The sequence below is a fragment of the Aspergillus affinis genome (assembly GCF_023601865.1).
Source record: "Aspergillus affinis strain CMG 70 chromosome Unknown NODE_56_length_205077_cov_90_699902, whole genome shotgun sequence".
Classification (NCBI taxonomy): Eukaryota; Fungi; Ascomycota; class Eurotiomycetes; order Eurotiales; family Aspergillaceae; genus Aspergillus; species Aspergillus affinis.
Window position 1 is genome coordinate 100,926 of NW_026515837.1, and position 21,130 is coordinate 122,055.

The window sequence follows — 21,130 nt, forward strand, 5'->3', positions numbered from 1 at the left end:
TACACGTCATCAGGTATACTAGTTGTAGCAACTAGCAAACCCAGGGCCACCCGGATCAAAGGAGGGTGACAGGGAAGGTCTCCGAGGGCGCGAAGCGAAGGGGATAACAAAGAATGCATAACACCTACAGCTTATCACATATCGGCCCCCGAACGATTAACTCCAGTCTTTTACAAACAACTTAACAAGTCTACTCAACTCGACAATGCCTGACGTACTTCCTGACCCCGACGTCATCCGGTACCCCCTTCACGATGCCAATTTAATTCTCTCGGTATCGGAGGACCCATTGTCACCCCAGACCGGTGTGAAGGCCCCTCTGGACATCTACTGCGAAAATTTCAAGTTGGACAAGAGCATCTCGTCCACAAACACGAGTGATGATGCGCCAGCTCGTTTCGGGATCTTCACCCGCAACCTCTTGGGTCTTGAAAACGTCGCCAAACCTCTTTCCATCTCCCTCTCGGGGGCAGACGGTACAGATAAAGATAATCCCAATGGTCACAAAGGTGGCGTCATCGACATGTACGTCGAGGATCTATCACTAGCTACCGCTCGGGGACTTAGCATCCAAGGTGCGCAAACGGACACGCCCGATGAATATTACCGCACAGGGACTTGAAGTACGTAAACAGCTGACAAAGAGGAATCAATGCTATAGCTCGTGGCGGTAGGGGTTATACGCCCTTGGACAAATTAGATGCCAAGGTAGGTGAAAATGGAGGTAATGGAGGCGACGGGGGTCGGGTCTGGGCAGTTGTCGGGGGAGAGGTTTCCAACAACGCCCTGATCGCGGATCGCATCCTGGATCACCTTGCAGATGCTCAAAAGAAGTGGCCGGCAGATTTCACGAACGACATAGCGGAGTTCGTTCGTCTCGTGGAGCAGAAGGAGGTGAAGCCCGTGTACGTACCGCCGAGTAACATGAAGACGGCGGAAGAGATTCGAAAAGTCCAGCTGTATTCGTTTCGAACTCAAGTGAGAAGACTCCGGCGAGTGCTGGGGCCTGCGGTTGATAACTTGCATATCGCGCTGAGCAATGCCATCGATGTCCACGGAGGCCTGTATGGCACCGGTTCCCTGGGCTCCGAGAAGCCCGGCAAGAGTGGACACCAAGGGAAGGACCAGAAGCCAATCATCGCATCTACTGTTGATGTTGATGCTCTCCTCCATACTAAGGTGTGTTACGTGCATCCGATCCAGTGCCGTATGTTACTGGACAAGGCCAAACAGTTGTTCTGGTCTGGATCATTGGAGAACAAAGCACGGAGCGCTACTATCCTGCAGCGCCTGCAGAAAAGACTGGAACCGTTTCTGATGATCCCCGGCCCATCATCATCATCATTGACCCAGTTGCCCTTGGTGCAGGCGTACCGCGAAGCTGAGTCCCGCCTGTGCATTGTTAGCGACAAAAAGAGTGCCATTCCGGTTTCGATAAAACGCCTGACGACTCTCACATCCGAGGCTGAGATGACTTTGAAGCATATTATGTCTGGCGTGGACTTTTACGGAAAAAGGGCGGACGAGGTCCCTCGGGGCTCTTTTACTTGGTATCATAACATTGCCGAGTATTTCCTGGGTCAGTTGGAGTTCGTTGAAAACACATACAAGGACTGGTTCAATAATGGAAACGATGCCTCTGCACGGCTGAATGCAATAAAGAACCGGGGCAAATTATGTGATACAAAAACTGAGCTGAAGACTCGCCTCATTAAGGAGGCTATTGTTGATCTGGACATCAGTGCGTCGACAATTGACAGTCTGACAGAGACATTCCCAGCAGCCAGGCAGGCCGTGCTGGACGAGGCTGCAAAGGTCGCTCAGAAAATCAAGGAGAAATTCACTGTTTCTTTTGACGACCTAGTCTCTTCACTAAGCCAAGTGCTGTTCGTCCATGGAGGCCCCGCCATCCTCTCCATGGCCGCCTTGCAGACCACCAGCCTGGTCGACAAAGGCTTGAACAAAATCGAAAAGGACGATGGAATACAAATCCCCAAGACCTACCTGCTCTCCAAACTGCACCGCATTAGTGGGTCCTTCGAAAGTCTTGCCGAGGGATACAAAGTCCTGAATGGCAAAGTTCAACTAACAGATCCCGGTGCCGAAAAACTATTTGCAGCCGAAACTGAGTTGGAGAAATTGCTGGATGCCTTTGAGGTTGCGCTCGGTGATGACATCCTGAAGGGCGTGAAGCAGAAATTCCAAAAGTATATTGGTAGGTTTACGAAGAGGAATTAAAGAAATCATACAGCAACTGCCGTTCCCCAGCTGACCTCACTCCAGGGATTGTTCTGCAACGCAATTCGGCGGTGGTGAGATACAATTCCGACCTGACGTTGTTGGTTCAGTACCACCGTGAATTAGAATCGCTCGCAGTCGAGAAGGACGATATCGTGCGCAAGGAATATGAGAATCTGGGTGCTGACCACCCGTCTATGACTGCCTTTATGAAGAACACGAACCAGGACGCCGTCCAGACAGCGCAACTGTGGCTCTACAAGCAAGAACGAGCGTACAGCTTCCTTGCCCTCCGCGATGCCCACATCATCGGAGATGCTCTCAAGGGTGTCCCCGTTTCTCAGTACAATGTCACTCATCTCCGAAAGGCACAAGCGGCCCTATATCAATACTACAATGCGGTATATAAGGAGAAGAAGGGCCAGCCACCGCAGACTCATTTCGGGGCCAAGTTTTCGCTTGAGAAGGATGATGTCGATGATATCAAAGAGAGTGGGAAAAAGGGCATCATGCTCCTCGTCGACGTGCCTCCAACCGCGGACACATTCCGTGGCAAGGCGGACGTCCGACTTACCAAGGTCCGGTTTTTTGCACCGGGGGCGAAAACGGACAACCACCGACTCGAGGTCAAGCTAACACACACTGGGAAGGAGACCGTTGTGAACAATCGCCTGAAGCGATTCTCCTTCACACATGATCCGCTCAAGGTCACCTTCCGATATAATACGGAGACCAACAAGGTCCACGGGGATGACGTCGTGGACGGCAACATTGCCTGGCCGACGGAGAATGATTTTGCCCTGCCAGGGCCCTTTACTCGGTGGAAGATTGAGATCCGGAACGCAGTGAACAAGAATATGGATCTTTCTGGCGTCCAGTCGCCATATCTGGAATTTGATTACCAGTTCGAGAGTGTTTAAAATGAATTGGTTAGGATATATTAGATGTGTGACATCTGGAATAGACAACCAGAGTATACCTCCGGTACATTCATTAAGATAATGCCAGTTTAACTCTTTTTAGTGCATTCCTATACCCTCCACCTCCTACGTCTTTCCTTCTGGGCTTCTGCTTCCCTCTGGCGACGCACCTCGGCTTCCTTCTGCAAATCCTTGACCATGCCATTCATGTCTTTTCCTAGATCCTTTTGCTTCAGCTCGATTGTCTTTTCGCTGTTGTCTTTGAGTCTCCTCTCAATCTTTTCCCGATCAGCCTCGTATTTCTTGCGAATTTCTTCTCTCTTTTGGTTTTGCTCGCCAATGGGCAATTTGCCCGCATCTTCCAGCTCCTTTCTCTTCCGTGCCTCCATTTTTTCCTGCTCTTTTTGTAGCTTCGCTATCTCTGTTGGCAAGTCTTTGGTGACGAGTCTCTCGTCTCGCTGCCTCTCAATAAGTCCCTTGAGATACGGAGCTGATACCTCCTTCTTGAACTTATCCGCCACAGCTGTATCGAACGTGCTGTTATATTCCGTTTTGAAGAGATGGCGAAACTTCGAGAACTTCCTTCTAACCCATTTTCTCAACTGGCCACTAGCCTCGAGCTTGTACTCGGTCTCTATTTTTCCAACAACATCGTCGACCATGTCCGAGCGCTCTAGGTTGTCTCTAGAATACGTGTTGACGAACATCTCCACCTTTTCATTCAGCCATCCTTGCAAGCTCACCGGTTTGATCGCAATGTAATCCTTCATCTTTCGCATTTGCTTGGTCTGATATCTTGTTTTCACGGCCGCCGAGATCACTCGAGATGACTGGGCGCCGAGAGCTCCGGCGATAGCTCCTGTAATCCCCGTCATAAGCCCCCCCACTCCAATTCCCAACAACGTCGCGGTAATATGGATGCCTTCTAGATAGAGGTCTCCTTTATCCACTGCAGCCAGGTACATAATATCCTTGGGAGGGGTATACTTCGTGCTCATAAAGTCAATCGCCACGGCGAGCGAGTTGATGGCGGCTTCGTCTCGTGCATTTTCAACTGCCGTTAACTTATGCTCGGTGACTGTTTTACTTCCCTTCGCGCTGTGGTCAATCTCATCATCCCCCCGATCCTGGACGTCACCCCATAGGTAGAACTTGCGCCCAGTGATCGAGACCCTACTATCCACTCCGCTAGCAGTGCAGTGACCAGCAAAGGACGGGTTGGACTTTCCCTCTCCGAGCATCTGAGATCCCGTAAAAGACAGTTCAAATTGATGATGGGATTTGGTCGAAAAGGTGACCAAGCCTCCCTTGACTTTGATCGAGTCGGTGGGGTCCCCGTCCACTACAACGCAATTCATTAGTCCATCTTTCGCTATAAAAGGCTAAGGGAGTGGAGGGAAGAAACAAGGGCCAAAGTTTACCCAAAATAGTCCTCTTTGATGAATCCACGAGCAATTCGTAAAAACCTAGGTCGTTATCGTCGAACCTATACACACCCCCAACCATCCGAAGATCGAAATAAGGCCCAGGCTTGGACATTTCTTTGATAATGCGCCAATTGATCTCTTTGAAATCGAACCCGTGGGCCTTGGTGTAGTCTGTGGCAGTACCCTTCTGGACTGCATTTAGCAGGCCCATCAGGAACTCATCGTCCTCGGAGCTAAAGGTTTTGTTCAGAAGCTTTTGCATAAGCTCTGGGGGAGGAAGGTTGTAAATTACAAGCATTAGTCAACCATCGTTCAAGTTATCTATCTGCCTCTCTTCTTCTCTTACCAAGTTCTTTTGTGTTCGGAGTATAGGTCATGGTGGACAATTTAGACAATCTTTTAGTTCGGAGTAGGTATTGAGAAAGGAATCGGTCGAGATCCCTGGGATCCTACAGGTTTTAACAGTTAATTCGTTCAACACGTCACGGGGAGGTAATTAGCAATATAGATTGCCAAATGCGCCCTTGTGCAGTGATTTCCGCATCATGCAGTGAAGGGGGGCAGCCCGTCACTGCACAGGCATACGCAGTAGGATTGCGTGTGTTGGAGAGGGTTACATATGCTAGTTAGTTACGCTGATCACGCTCACACAACAAGCTGAAACCGCAGCTGAAGTAGCATCTTGTCGAGTGGGCAGTCCCTTGAGCGACTTTCTTACTAGTTATTTTCAGCTGCATTACCAAAGTCTCAGCCCCGTATGTTAGTACTGTATTATAAATATTAGCGGCCTGAATAGTACCCACTCCGTAACCGACCCCTGCGCCGTAGTAGTACTGCATTATTGCATTATCTGCGTTTGGGATTCGGAGTGGACACAGCATGCCATTAGGCCATTGAGAAGGTGACTGAGTATTTCCTTGACTCCAGTCTTTGGTCGATATCAACTAGAATACTGTCTGCCAAAATCATATTCGATTACTGTATTACTAATAAGAACATCGCCTAGGAATATCTCTTTACCACGTATTCGGTAAGCGGCCTGCGCACCGCCGGTTGCTGCCCGCGGGCTAAATATGAGGGCCTTTATCAACCAAAAAATTGCATTTTTATAATAGTAAGTCATTATTCCAACTCTAGGCTGTTATAGCCCACGAGGGCGATACTATTATATTCTATTTTTATAATCTATACGCTCTCTATCTTTCAGACTCTAGAAACTTATATTATAAATAGAGACTGAACCAGAATACAGTGTCTGACACTGCCTTGATTTTATTACACTGCTTCTTGGTCTAGTCGCTACAGCCAACTTGGTTTTCGGCTAATTTACCTGATACCCCCTTTGCCTATGACAGCCGTATGCTGTTTTCTATTAACCCAGAATATTAGGGAAAGATATGTGGAAAGTGTCTCCACAACGGGGTGTATCCGGGAGGATGGGATTTCCACGCGGGATTTTCTTCTTTTTGGTATGAAGGTTCGGGGGTTTGTATTTTTGAGATAGTTCAAAGAAAGTGATTAGCTAGGCATATATAAATAGAAAAGCTAGTTTGTCTAAATTTGGGCTTGAGGCTGTGTGACGGTCTACAAAGGAGCTTAGTAAAAGACAAGTTTGTTTATGACTCGTAGTCAAAGAATTTTCCCATGGGGAAGAAAGGCTATCTAGAAGGGAGGATCTAGAGCCTCTATATACTGCCCGAGGCTTCGCCTCAGGCAGGTATACCTGCAAAGCATCCAGGAACCTTCCTGGATGCCTCCCGGAGGGTCCCTAAATCTTATACTAACTAACCAGAACGTTCCTCCCGAACGTTCCTCCGCACCGGGAAGTTCCCTGATTTCAGGAGGTCACAGGCTGCATCTCAATCCAGGGTTAATTCACGCCCCGTCTTCGTTGTTGTTCCTTGCATGAAAGTGGCAGAGACAGTGCCTTCTTCCCACAAATCCTCGAGTGAGAAAGAATATCTGCAAACTTCCTCCACTTTCTAGAGCATCCCTACAGCAATCTCAAAGATAGTCTCGTCCCCGAGCTTCCCAGACACTTTCAATTTCTCAATTCCTCTATCTGTAACGAAGCCTCGACTTCCGTCTCTACGGTTGCTTTAGCTTTAACCTTCATTCCTTTGAAATTTACTCCAGCTAAAACCTCCAGAAACATGGTCGCTCTTCCATATATTTTGCTTGTAACCACTGCACCTCGATGGCCGCGATTGAAAAGGCCTTCCTTAAAACCAACCCATACGAGCATGCATGTGGGGGCTTGTGGCAAGCTTGCCAGAAGACCACCTTACTGGTCCGCCTTGCTGGTCCGCCTTGGCTGGGTTGACATGGATCACTTTAAATATTCCCATTAGTCGAATAATACCTCCCCAATCTTCCATTCGATGATTATACGATAAACCAAATCCGGGTATAGGGATGTAACCTTTCCTTTACATTTAGTACTAATTTAGGTACCATCTCCACCTCCAACTCTACCTTTGCGCAGGTAGGACGCGTGACCTCGTCCACGTGACAATTTCTTACATGGGACGATACTGGGACTACATCAACGATGGCTAGCTGAGGAGCCCTGGACGGCTGAGCTGGGAATAAGCACTAACTTAGGGTGCGTTATCTCAAGATGGAATAGTTAAAGTAGCGGAGCCATGCATGATGTGCAGATCTTACCTCCTTAAGTAGCTCGAGCATGACCAAGATGCATGGGCCTCTATGCACGCAGGACAAAAGAGGCCTTCACCTCGGACTGGAGCAGTACGTTTGGTACTTTGGTTCACCTGGGCGAAGTGACTTAGGGGCTAGTGTCCCCACAGTAGTCGAAGGAATAAATACTTTCGCTGACTGCATATGCACCAATGGGCACAGTTCCTGAGTCTAGAATATTGCCACTACCTAACTAGCGTGCGTTATCCTAATTAGGTTATGACGGACGACTCCTAGCTCCGGCTGCTGCACTAATCCCGATTAGGAAGTCAGGTGACCCGCAAATCATGCAGAATTGCAGATAAGTTACTCATCCCTTTGGTTAACTAACTAACTATTAACGTATTTCACGGGTGATCCGGCTACCCCACTGGATTCCGAGACGCTTGATCAAATTGAATCTATTCCCAACAACCCAATTCAACGAATTAGAAAATAATTCAATTATCTCTAGATACAGGACATCTAGTTCTAGTATAACCTGGAGTATTGCAATTAGAACAGGTCGGTGCATCAAATGCAGGAATGTATGAGTTGTCCGCCCTGGTCACGATCCCAACAACGGTTCAACCTGATCCGAGCCAGCGTACAGTCGCCCACTTGCTGTACAACTACGCGGCTAGCAAGCATAGTAAACATGGATACTGAGCAAGAGGCCGATACTCAAGGGCCGCTGACAATGTGGAGCCTACATTTGGTGACTCGGGATGACTGGATGATCGATACGGCATCTAATTTTCCACCTGCACTTTTTTCCTCAGTTGGGCGTTTTGCGCAGTCATTGAGATTGTGACATCATTCTAAGTCTCAGTTGACGTTGGAGTGAGTACTGGACGCGATAGACTATATGTTGCTCAACCCTTTCAATTTATTTTTCTTTTGTCAGAGACGTAGCCCAACCGGGGAGGGGGGATACATATTTGGTTAATCCGAAAAATCAGCAGTAACCAAACTTCAGATGTAGATGAGCACAAGAAAAGTTACTATAGGAAGGCCTGGAATTATTCTATCTGGAATTGCTTTTAAGTCCACGCTGGGCAAGTCTAATTAAATAAACCTTGCCCCGGGGCAATGGCCAAGCCTGCATTACAGCACGGTAGGGCAGTTTTTGTGGCCGACGGGGTGCTGCTACCCTCCTACAGCTCTCTGTCTCTTCTCTTTTTGTTTATTAGTGTTTTGCATGTAGCGTAGACCACGCGTTGAATTCAGCTCGAGATCTACCAATGTGCCAACTCCTGGCATATCCGATGTTGCTATTTCACCGGCATCCCTCCTTCTTGGAACCCTTCATGACAAGATAAGCCAAAAGCGGACGGATGAGGATAATAGATAGACATGGATAAAGCCTTCGCTAGTTACTTGCCTCAAGTCCAGAAATAATCATCGGAAGTTAATATGAAAAAGATTTGCTCATGAATGACCGGAGAACTCATTCAAGCTAATAGAACGGTCAAACACACCAAAGTAGTTAACTTCCATATTGGCGGATATTACTTCCCAGGATACATCACTGCCCGTGTGGCAACAGAATATATCATTAACGGGAGAATAGGTGTGAAAGACGGATAATGGAGTGCATCAAATATCTGATGATGTGTGGAATCATTTGACCATGAAAGGCATCTTGCGGTGTAGCGGATGCTCTATGGATATTTTTGCCCCATAGCTCAATCTTACCCCTCAGTCTAGTATTAAGGAAGAGCAGGAGCCGCTAAGCCATTTCACATTAGCTGACGAAAGTGTGGGCCCTGTGTTTGCCATTCTGGTTTCGTGTCGTTTGTGAGTTCCTACTTTGAAGGGGTGCTTTTAATTTCACTATCTGTAACTCAGAGAGCTCAGCATGGTGTGTCTGGCCGTTGTCAGAGGTAGAAATTTGATGCTGATACTGGGCTCTGGGATCACCGCTCATTTCTTGTGGTTGTACAGAAGTTTGCGCCTCTGGACCAGGTAGATTTCCCGGGTCTATTCCTTTACCGTTGTGTGAATCCCCTTTGCGGACGCAGTTCTTATCTGGACATCGTAGTTAGTATGGATCCTCCGTGGCTCCACGGTCCACAGCCTTTCAGTGATCACGCCCTCCCATATAAGAGCAGACTCACACCATTTGCCTCTTTTCCAGGAACATGGGATACAGGCGAAACCAGACCTGGTTTTCCTTCTTTGTGGGAACTGTCACCTGCTCGCCTGGGCCATCTGGAGGACATATCGGACCAGTATTCGGATAAATGCAGGTCGCAAGTGGAAGGGTACTGTTGCCCATTTGCTCCGTTAACCCGTCTTCATGGTATAAATCTTCCTGTAACTTGTGTCAAGTCATGCAGATGACGTATAGTTATAATAGGTACATTCCTAAATGATCGAATATGGTCGTTGCATTTCAAGTTTACATACATTGGATACACGGTAAACTGGTAAGTGACAGTCTTTCTCTGATATCCTCCACTATCCTCGAACTATTTGACTTCATTGCGTAGTCTAACGCGCTCTTACCACTACTACTTGCAAGGGTGAGATCAATTTCTTCCCTGTTCAACAAGGTCATAAATAATTCATTGTTTTCATATTGGATAGCGACCATTAATGGTGTTCGACCAGAATCGTCTTGGCGATTTACGTTAATCAGGTCGCATTTTAGGAGCTCGGCCGCAATCGTGGTTCGCTTGAATGGGATTGTCCACATAAGTGCACTTATAGCAGCCCAACAACAGTTGACGTCGATGTTAGGGGTATGTAGCAACCGAAAGGTGTTTTCCTTACGTCCCGTAACGACCGCCGCGATTAATGGATGCATACGATTGTATGTTTGATTGTTGACAATCACGCGCTGGTCCCGCAGTAGCATCTTCAATAGCTCCAGCGATTTTCTGCCTGCAGCAAGTGCTAAAGGTAACATACTCTTACCCAGATTCGGGTCTAAACGTGCGTCATCAAGAAGCCTCTTTACAATATCTTTGTTCCCGTAATCGACTGCAAAATAGAAAGGTGTTTGGCCTTCAACGTCGCTCATATTAACATTAATATTGTTGCGTCGTAAGAGCATGCTAAGCTGGTAAAAATCGTCATTAGATACTGCATAAGATACCAGTGTTCGACCCTGGAAATCAGTTGCATTTATGTTGACGCGACCATCACGTAGAAGGATCATCATAATATAAAACCTGTCAGGCCGCTGTACTGCAGCATAAAGAATTGTCTGTCCAGTATCGTCTCGAATATGCACGTTCACCCGTGGCAGGCTGAGGAAATAGCATGTCGCGGACAGATTCCCTGTTTTCACTGCACGACTAAGCCCGCAACTGCTTTTATAGTTCACGCTGTACTGATATAAATATTTTTTCAATAAACGATAAAGACCTCTGCTCACTCTTATCAGTCCATATATATCCTGAGTGCTGTGAAGGGTGTCAGCTATAAAGAGTACCAACTCAGGTGGTAGGTTTGAAAAGGACATGGTTAAAGGAGTGTAAACGATGCTGTTGGTAGATAGTCGGTGTGACGGTCTACAAAGGAGCTTGATATAAGACTAGTTTGTTTATGACTCGTAGTCAAGGAATTTTCCCATGGGGAAGAAAGGCTATCTAGAAGGGAGGATGTAGAGGCTCTATATACTGCCCGAGGCTTTGCCTCAGGCAGGAATGCCTACCGGAGGGTCTCTAGATCCTATACTAACTAACCGGAACGTTCCTCCCGAACGTTCCTCCGCACCGGGAAGTTCCCTGACTTCAGGATGTCACAGTCAGCGCGATAAGGTCAATTTAGACTATAGAGAAGCGATAACGTCTCTATATACTCCAAAACAGGTTTTAATCAATAGTGTGCGCGGTGCCACTTTCAGGGTCTGCGCAGACTAGCATATGATTCGAGAAGCCTGGAGTACGTTTGTATCAGCCATTATGAGTAGTATGGACCACCTCAACATGAAGAGGTCTCAAAATAGAGATCGCCTGCAGTAAATTCGATATTACTAAGATGCTCAAAACAGCAAATAAACGGGAGGGGTGGTTTATTTGCCAATTAAACCCTCCAATCTAGCTGTTTTGACAGGCCGTCCGTCAGCCACTTGCATTTTTCCGGAATGCGAACAATATCTATTTATATAATACTGATATCTGCACTGCTAGTGATCCAATACTATCCATATTCGATTCATATTCCTTGCAATTTCAATTGTCTTGACCTTCGTTATTGGATGTTTTGAAGCTATGGTGATTGCATATAGACTTTGAAACAATCATGCGAAGATGTGAATCTGGGCATAAAAATAAGTTTTTGCAATACTAGTTACTAAAACCTTAACTACTAATATACCCTGTAAATAAAAGGCTAGCCTCCTTGGGGATATAGCTATATTAAAAACGGGTGATTGGATTCTCAATAGAATTCAGGTTTATGTTAGCTGGCCAACAGAGTTGCACAATGAGAGAGGCAAAAATGGTTGCGGTAAAAGCCAATGCCTTCTCAGTATGGGCCTATACGCGTGATATACATGACTTGAAATGCCTGGAATCTTCAATGCAAACTAGTGCAAACTACGCTGCTGGATGAGTCCCCATAATACTTGAATCCTGACGGACGGGTAGACTAGAAACAAAGGACGAGCAGAGACGGTCGGGATTATGGCGGGGAGAAGTCGATAGCGAGGTAGCCAGACTGGGCATGATTTACCTTTGGATCAAGGAGTTAGTTGGTGGCTGGACGGGGGAATGTGGACCTGGTGATTAACTGAATATAGGGTCCGCATATAGGGGCGACGATATATAAAAGGTGTCACGGACTGTGACCAGCCTCCGAAGACGTTCCTTCGCGATACCCTATGACCTAACTACCCGATCGGGACTAGCTTAGTTTCTTCGTTGAATGCATATCCTACATTGAAGCGATTTCTTATCGCCAGCGTAGCCGTTCGTTACAAAAGGATCCATATTGATGAAGTTGTTCTGCAGTTATGGGTGACTATGTCTCACATCCATCAAGGCACACACAAACACAGGCCATGGCTCTAGTTAACTAACAAAGCCTCCTCACCTAATTACTTAGTCTATAGTCGGGTTCGAAACCTGATTCACCCCCTTAACAACAAAGTGTGACGAACTGACCAAGAACCACTATATAGAGCGATGCGCGTACCAAGTCGTTGACTTGGTATTCTGGTCTTTTTAGTAGCTCAGTTGGTAACCGTCCTACTAAACGGTCTTGGCGGGTAGAAGCGCACCTACCCACTGCCAAGCCCGTAACACATATTATGTAGAAGAAGGGTATGTGAAGATATTTCTTTCTTTACTTAAAGTTAATGCGTCCATTAAAAATCACCTGTATGTTGTCGACCAATGGGGACGATCAGTCTTTCATTTACTGGAACAGACCTAGTCTGTGATCTACGCAGCACTAGAACGTGTGCTGGATGCAGAACGGCTCATTCGAAAATCTCTAGTTATCTTTGATGTCCGGCGGATATTTCGGGCGGGAAGGACATTGTTGGTAGTTGACATTAAGCGAGTGTATGAGCTGAAGAATTCATATCGATAGGCCATATCGATAATACTGGGCTACAGACTACCTAATAAATAGCCCTTCATACGCTAAAGTTTCACGAACCAGCCACGCTGACCTTTGACAGCCGTACACTCTCCGAGTACAGAAATAAGCTCACGTAAAAAGGCTCACGAGCCATCAGAGAAGTAAGAAACTTCTGGGTCATGAGACATACGTGGAAGCAGCTCTATGCGCAATTCCGAGTTCGCGCTTTGTTCACGGCCAATCCATATCACCCCTGTACGTCGTCTGTCAATCAACCCACCGGTAAACGAAACGGTGCAACACAAATGTCAGAATGAAAATCGCAGTTCCAGCAGAGGATACACCTGCTGAAATTTTCAAGTTTTGCTTGGATACAGGCTGTGCTCTTCGAAGTTGGTCAAACACGGAATCGTTATCGACGGATCTTGGCGGGGTCTCGGATGCCGTAGTCGTTGTCGATGGCCTCTGATCCGGGCCATCAGGAGTCGTGCACATACCTGTGGTACTTACAGGGCTTTCAGAGACTATATGTATTGATTCTGGCGTCATTCTGTCATCATACATTGGCCTGGCAGGCCTCGTCGTACTTGATCCGGGGTTATTTAACCCCTCGGTTTTGGCTGAGTTACTCGATCGGGGAGGCGGCGTGTTGCTTGGAAGCAGAACAAGATCACCTTCACCGTGTTCATTAACAAATGTCGGCGTAGGAATACCGGTGGGAACCGTCCGCCTTTCTGTCGCAACTTTCAATGGCTCTCCGCTATAATTACCGTCTTCTTGACCAGAGGGCAGAGGTGTGATGAGAGACTTTGTATGGGTCTTAATAATAGGAGCATTATTTCGCCAGCTCTTTGACGAAAATTCAACCGCTTGAGTAGGTGTCGACGTGGTTGGTTGTGGGTGTGACAGTCGACGTGTGTGTGACGTGCTGTGAGCTGGAGATGAGTCTTCCGCCTGAAGAGGCTTTATGTATGCAGGCGATCCAGCCTTTTGATTGAAACTGACTCCGTCGGCTGGAATAGATGTGATGATATTTGCCTCAGGTGTTGGTAAAGCCTCTGTTAGTGGTGCAGGTGTTGTGGCGGGATTGAAGCCTAGCGGGTATGTGTCCGTCTCGTAGGCATTCCAACCGGTTAAAAGAGAGCGATCTGACTTCAGGGACACTATCCAACCCAATGAACTCACTGTATTCATGTTGCTCCCTAAAAGCGTTTTATCTGCCTCCGTGAGGATAGATGGAATCGCGAAAGTCTTGAAACCCTTGAAATTGATGGTGGGAGGTCCCGTTTCGGTAACAGCGTGAAGAATGTCCGCAGGCTCGCTCAGTATACCGAAACTGGTAGTGATTATTGGGCTGTCTATTCCATCGTCGCCAGTTGATACTTCGGAGGGCGAGAGACAGGACTGGAATGGGGCAGGGAATATATTCGCAGCGCTTGGATTGATTGGCCTCCGTGTGCGCGCAGGAATCGGTATATTTATACGCGTGCTAGGCAAAGTATCACTCATTATACCAATCGTATCTTGTTTGTGTTGCTCTGCGTTTGGCATTGTCGTCTTCATAGGAACGCTTTGGGATGGAGCAAACGACCCAACAGGCTGGCCAGGGAAAAGCGAAGAACTGCTTTCGATTGGGCCAATATTTTCAGAGCTCTCACTAGGCCGTGACCGGCCAAATATCCTTGATTCTTGTCAGTTTCTATGGCATCGATGTTGCTGACCACGGTCCATGGAAGGTTTAAACCAACCACGATGAGATGAGCACGTACATACCTGGGAAGCTGTGACGGAGTTACTGACGGGCTCGTGAGTAAATGAGTTAGGGAGCAGATGGTAGTCACCGAGTCTATTAAGTGCCTAGTAGCCACCATCGTGACAGTATAGAGGCGCCTCCTTGAGACAGTTGGCCAGGTGTGTTGACATTTTGCTGGTACGATTGGACATGGCTATGGGAGAGACGTTTCTCAAAAAGAACGAGCGATCTGACCATCTACCAAAAGATAAGTTATTCATAGGCCGAAAGTATGTACTGTAAACCTGCTTGTGAAACATGAGCGTTCGTCTGTTCACACTACCTCCGCGGGCATCTCATAGGACGAGTTTGCTGGGTGTCTGTCAGGCACAAGAATAGACTCCCTGCAAGCAAGGTGGATAATATCTCAATTGGGTGCGAGGTTCGAGCACCAAGTTCGTGATGGTGCTGGTCAACTGCGCCCACATCGAGATGCAAACCCGCAGTTGCAGGACCCTTCTATTATCGGGCTACTTGCAGTTAATAATTGCCCCTAGAAGGACTTCAGTGTATGCTACTCGCTCCTAGAGGGTGGTAGGTATCATTCTAATAAGCCCAAGAGCACACCACGCCTTAGATTGTATGTTCGGCCGTTAAGAAAGCACTGGCTATAATTATGTACCAAAACAGGCACACATCCGCGGCTCTATACAAAGACACTACCATCTCGTACCACAAGCCTGTGTACATAATAGACACGCCCTACGCCCTGTTTGTGCAGACGCCTCCAGCCGGAGCCAGATCTCCTATACTTTCAGGATGCTCTCTTTTCTGAAACTTGTGCCATTGGTACTGTCCACCGCGGCATTAATCTGCTTAGCTATAGTCTTTTCCGCTTGCACATCGACATCTTCCCCACAAGACCTCTTTTTCATGAAGGTGACTCCGCTCAACACACCCGGTCTAAAATATGGAGCTAATGGAATATCAAAGGTTAATCTAACGGAATTGCCGAAAGTAGACTATCCCAATCTAGGAAGATCCGTTGATATTCCTAGTGGAGATTCCTCTCTGCTCTAACAGGGCAACCTCGTGGACAGCATCTCGGGGCCGGCAGAGAATGCGGTCGGCCGGGTCAGCGGGCATGTGCAGGATCTATCTGACCGGCTGCATTCACTCTTTCCAGAATATTACGTGGTCGGTCTGTGGAGCTATTGCGAAGGAAAGCGAGATACCCAAACCTCCTCGAACTGCTCAGGGCCCAGTGCTTCCTTTTCCTTCGACTTAGTCGACCTTCTTTCCAACCGGCTGGGCCAGGCAGACGGTGTGTTACCAAGCTTGACGCAGCCAGTTTTGAAGGGATATCGCCAAGTGTTACATTGGACTGTGGTGGCATACGTGATGGCATTCATTACCACGTTTATTGTTATTGTTGCCGGCCTGGTTCGGTTCCCATTGGCAAAGCTAGTCGCCATCATATCTTCAGCGGTAAGCCAATAGGAGAAATAGTAAGGCAGTTCTGACGGCTGATAGGTATCATCTCTCTTGATCATTGGAGCGTCTGTGACGGTGACGGTGGTGTATCAGCTGCTCACGCGAGGCATAAACAGTTTTTTGGGACAAACAGGGATCTCTTCTAGTCTTGGACCACGGATGATGGCCACAACATGGCTCGCCGTGGTGTTTTCGGTCGGCTCTAGTTTGTTTTGGATTGTGGAAAGATGCTGTTGCTGCTGCCTCTGAAGGCTACGAGTTCTGGAAATCCAGGGCGACATGAATGCAGAGGTCAGCATCTTAGACTGTCCCTTTAAGTAGTAAGGAGACTCCATCGGAAGCTGCAAACGTCACAGCACTTCCCTATAGCCAATCGCAAATCCTACTATTCATGTTTCAATTTTTGGGTTCCAATGTTTTGAACTTGGCTATTTGTTCGTGTAGGCTGCTAGTATTCTCTGTCGCCGGTTTTGCGGTAGGCCTGGTCGGGTTTTCGTCCATTCCCGAATGAAGAACATACACAAGCCATACCTTTGAAACTGGGGTTGTTTATAGTACATAAAGAAGGCCCATTCATTTCGCACGAGAGAGAAAGCTATACTAGTTCTACTAGTCTGGCGATGTGCTATCCAGGAGCGCAGAAGTTTTGTAGACATCGTATGAGGCGTTGCGACATTCTCGCCCTGTACATGCTAACTTTAATGATCATTCTACCTACAAGCTGCCCTGCCAAGTAACAGATCCACACAACACTAGGAGACACAGCAATATACAAGGGCTCACTGGAGCCCTAGTGCGAAAGGAACCAAAGAGAAGACAGTAGAACAAAACCCACTACAAGTGCGGATACACCCATTCCCTGGACTCCCGCCCCTGTAAACAAAGCCTGGTTGGCTGACGACGTTCCGGATGGTGTGGAAACCAGTGTGTCGGACGGTATCGTCTTTGCACGGACCGAACTGCTTCTGCTTCTGCTTTTGACGTTTCTAATTCCAGTTGTTGCACTTGACTGGGCTGGAGTGAACGCCATGACACTGAGGGAGAAAGGATGGGCTCCATTTCGCAATCCATTTCTACCTGACGTCGAGCCCACGAACTGAGAAATGATGGTCATACTTGAAGAAACTGGTCGTTGTGACCTCATATTGCATCTGGCGAGAGAAACTGAGGCATAAGCACTGGAAGATGCCATGACGGTTACAGCAGTGTTCGGCCCAAACTTGGTTAGAGGCTCCGAGCAGCTCGGAGTAGACTGAATCACAGCGTCATCGGAGACAAACAAGGCCCCAACAATGCTAGCTAGTACTATAGCGAACCAGGCACTGTACATATTGAGATGAGAACTTGCTCACTTTGGATCTTCACGGGCAGGAAGGTCTTATCCAGTTACTCGGTCTGCGGTGGCACGGCGAGAGCATTTATAGGTTACGCTTTGGGCGATGTCCCTGCCACATCTCCATGATTTAAGACGATTATGGTATCATTATTTCCCTGTCTCTTTTCAAATTATCGCATGTCCATGTCTATGCATTAAGGAAAATGCCCTGGGGGACTTCCTAGAGATGACTGGCGTAATATAAGTGAGGGCTAGTCGGTACGACATGGAATCTCGTCGAGGCCACGCAAGGAATCAAGGGCCGTGTATCCCTTTAGATACTTGTACCGTTAAGACTAAGGGCAATTCAGTGGTGTGGCACGGCCTTCCAACGCCATCAGATTGGCGGGAATTATTACTGTTGGAACGATGTTATCAACCAGACCAGAGAAGTGGAGTATCTTGACCTAATCCACATACCGCACAGCACCTTGCTTGGCCTAGACTTGGCCTACCATTCCAAATGGCATACCAAAGGATCAGGAATGCATAGGTGTAAACAAGTGGGACTATAAATAGCTAGACAGATTGTAGTTTAGAATGACACTTTACCTTTACCCACCGAGCATATACCTATATTCAGTTGAATCGATAGGATATCTGCTTATGGCAATGACCAAGTCAACCGACACTGATCAGTAGACGTACAGATCAGGATATACGCAACTGCGAAGCTCGAAACTGAGTCAACAGCCCTAAGAAGCTGTTTTCCATGATCGCCTAGCTATTGCCCTATATCAGTTGAAGGAGAAGATTGTGACAATTCGAAGCTCGAACGGACATTCAACAGCCTCAAAACTATTGAACAACTATCGCCTAGAAGCGCACTCTCTTGCTAATCATCATTTATAGAGCCCGAAGGTCTATAAATACGTTCAAAAACACCAAAAACCTCAATCTTTGACCACTATCCTTTACTTTTCATATTTTCTCTTATTTTTTTTACTTTTATCTGTTTATCTTCCTGTCTTTCTTATTTCAGTACTTTCTCTTCTTTACTAACCCCTATACTATCTCTTTTTCCTTTCTACCTACCCCCTTATACCTTGTTACACTCCATTCTTGCACTACCATGTCTCAACCACCGCAGTCCTCATCAAGTGGAGATAAGGATTGGGAAATCGATTTGAGTACAGCCACAAAACAGGATCTCAATATCTATGCGATAAATATACAATTCGAAAATACTATCCTTGATTACAACCTATAGATAACATTCCGAGAACAATTCGAAGGCTGGAAATCCGAACATTTCAAACAACTCAGTCCTCAAACGAGAATGAACCTCCGAAATAACCTGGTTCAGCGAGAAGTATTCGTCTGCCGCTACAATACGAGAAATCCTCTCTATAATATACTCTCCGACATTTTCCAGCAAGATGAATTCCATGAATGGACTGATGAAGAGCTTAAAGCTGCTCTAGAAGAACTTGATTTACTAATGATTACTGCTATGCTCCGAAAACGTTTGAACCTAACACGCGATAGCCTAAAAGAACATACACAAGCTGTAGAGGGTTATTCAAACCCTTCAGCCTCCCTCAAAAGCAATTTGCAAGCGAGAAGAGACTATCCAGATCCTCCAGTCTCTCCAGAGGACTGTTTCGCTACTCCCAAAGCCAATCCCTCCAATTCTTCCACCCCAGGAATCAGTCACGTTCCTGAAGCTGACTATCTCGCCCTCGAGACTAACCACGTTGCCCAAGAGAACAATCATCTACTTTCTATGAGGCCCAAGAACGACCTTTCCAAGGAAATTGCCTCAGTCACAAAGATCTATACAGAAGACCAGAAATATAGCGGTACGGACAACAATAGCCTTGACTTCAAACTTAACATCTTTTATGACATTTGCTCTAGAGCTGGCCTATTACTACATGGCTACAAAGCTGCATTGCCAACAATGCTTAAGGGAGTTGCTGAAGACCACTATTACAGCAGTAAATTATCATTAAAGATATTTCAAGAAGCATGCTATCACTTACGCCAGTTCTTTGAAGGACCTGAGTTCTACCGGCAGAACTTGACTAAGTGGAACGTTATCTTACTGCAGAAGGTTATAAATGATAACTCTGAAAGATTAATCTCAATCTACCAAGGCTTTCAGCTCCTACTCAGTAACCTCCTAAAACAACGTTATGGCCTCTACCCTGAACTCCGAAGCAACATAAATCTGATTAACAAGCTTATTACAGCTTGCCAGGGAGTACCAGCCTGCCGCATAGCCATTGCTGATCTACCTGAAGACCTAGCAGTACTAATTAACAAACTGCAATCCTCAATCAGTACTTGGGAGAAGGAGAACCCACAAAAACACGGAATTTCGCACACAGATACCCGAGAAGAAGCCTTCTACACTGATAGAAGGTACTACAACCAGAACAGGAACTACAATCAAGGCAAAAAGAGCCCAGCGGGCAAGTGTTATATCTATTAAAAATCAACTTGCCGCTCCTGGAGACACACTGAAGAAGAACAAAGACAATCCAAAGAGAAATATCGACAGCGTTTTAACAATGACAAAGGAATGAATGGCGACTTCAGCAAGCGATACAGGCAGTATATAATATATTGTAAAAGAGATACCAATAAAAAGGAAATAGAGGCTTTTGAAACACTTGTAACTGATACCCGAACTTTTGTTTCCGAAGCTGAAACAGACCTTATTGAGGAAGAATATGACCTTATCGACACATTCGTTACCTCATTCGGCCAAATTACTACTGAACAAGCAATGATTACAACCTCTGAACTTGCTAATCGATCCTTTATCCATTGTATTAATAATCGAAAGCCTTTGAACCCGATAGTTGACATCGACCCATTCAGCTATAACGCCACTACCACTTCCGCGAGCGGTACCCGGTACAACTCTAAGATCTGTATGGAAATAATGATTGATACTGGTACCTCCAGCAAGTCTACAGCTGGATATGGCCAATTCCAGGCACTTCAAAACACAGAAAATATCACATTGGATACCTCTACAGCTGGCCAGGTAAATGTCCAATTTGGCATTAGAATAATCTCATCAATTGGCTCCGCAAAAGTTTCAACCCCAATTGGTAACATCCAATTCTATATTGTTAACGCTGATACCCCATTTCTGCTATGCCTAGCAGATATAGACAATCTCGGAATATACTACAATAACCTCAAAAATGTTATCGTGACTCCGAAGCCTGCAACGCCTTTCAACTCTGTTACTAAATCATTTGTTGAGATCCCTGTTATTCGCCGATTTGGCCACCTATTTCTGCTATAGAATTCTGCTCTGTCTTCATACCTTACCTCTTCATTTGATATGAATCCTTGTTTCCTGACAGACATTGAGTTACGGAAATTACATTGCCGTTTCGGACATCTATCTGTTAATAGACTTCAGACGCTTTTAAGAAGTGCTAGTTATGAGCCAAATACAGCCGCGTTAGAACATTTTACTAAGTTCTGTTACTATTGTCAGAAGTTTAGTAAATCCCCTGGTCGATTCCGATTTAATCTCAAGGATGAGGCACATTTTAACTTCAACATTATTGTTAATATTATATATATTGACAATATGCCTCTTCTTTACGTTATTGACGAAGCAACTCGTTTCCAATCCAGTCGATAATTAAAAGACATTAGCGCTAAACATACCTGGGATATGCTGCGAATGTGCTGGATCGATACTTATTTAGGTCCTCCAGACTTGATCACACATGACGCCGGAAAGAACTTTGTAAGC

General features: G+C 46.4%; 4 protein-coding genes across 4 annotated transcripts; 2 read left to right on the forward strand and 2 right to left on the reverse strand.

The window, feature by feature from the left end:
- Positions 1–205: 205 nt before the first annotated feature.
- On the forward strand, positions 206–3,158 carry KD926_008510 (uncharacterized protein; the record flags this gene model as incomplete). The annotated part of the gene is made up of 3 exons (XM_053101243.1): positions 206–575; positions 662–2,215; positions 2,284–3,158. The coding sequence occupies 3 exons, from the start codon at positions 206–208 to the stop codon at positions 3,156–3,158; spliced, it is 2,799 nt and encodes a 932-aa protein (XP_052955168.1).
- Positions 3,159–3,268: 110 nt separating this feature from the next.
- Positions 3,269–4,847, reverse strand: KD926_008511 (uncharacterized protein; the record flags this gene model as incomplete). Its single annotated transcript, XM_053101244.1, has 2 exons — positions 3,269–4,500; positions 4,655–4,847. 2 exons carry the CDS (start codon positions 4,845–4,847, stop codon positions 3,269–3,271), a joined length of 1,425 nt encoding a protein of 474 aa, XP_052955169.1.
- Positions 4,848–13,069: 8,222 nt separating this feature from the next.
- KD926_008512 (uncharacterized protein) lies at positions 13,070–14,353 on the reverse strand (the record flags this gene model as incomplete). Its single annotated transcript, XM_053101245.1, has 1 exon — positions 13,070–14,353. The coding sequence occupies one exon, from the start codon at positions 14,351–14,353 to the stop codon at positions 13,070–13,072; it is 1,284 nt and encodes a 427-aa protein (XP_052955170.1).
- A 4,329-nt stretch (positions 14,354–18,682) lies between these two features.
- On the forward strand, positions 18,683–19,840 carry KD926_008513 (uncharacterized protein; the record flags this gene model as incomplete). The annotated part of the gene is made up of 1 exon (XM_053101246.1): positions 18,683–19,840. The coding sequence occupies one exon, from the start codon at positions 18,683–18,685 to the stop codon at positions 19,838–19,840; it is 1,158 nt and encodes a 385-aa protein (XP_052955171.1).
- Between the last annotated feature and the right edge of the window lie 1,290 nt (positions 19,841–21,130).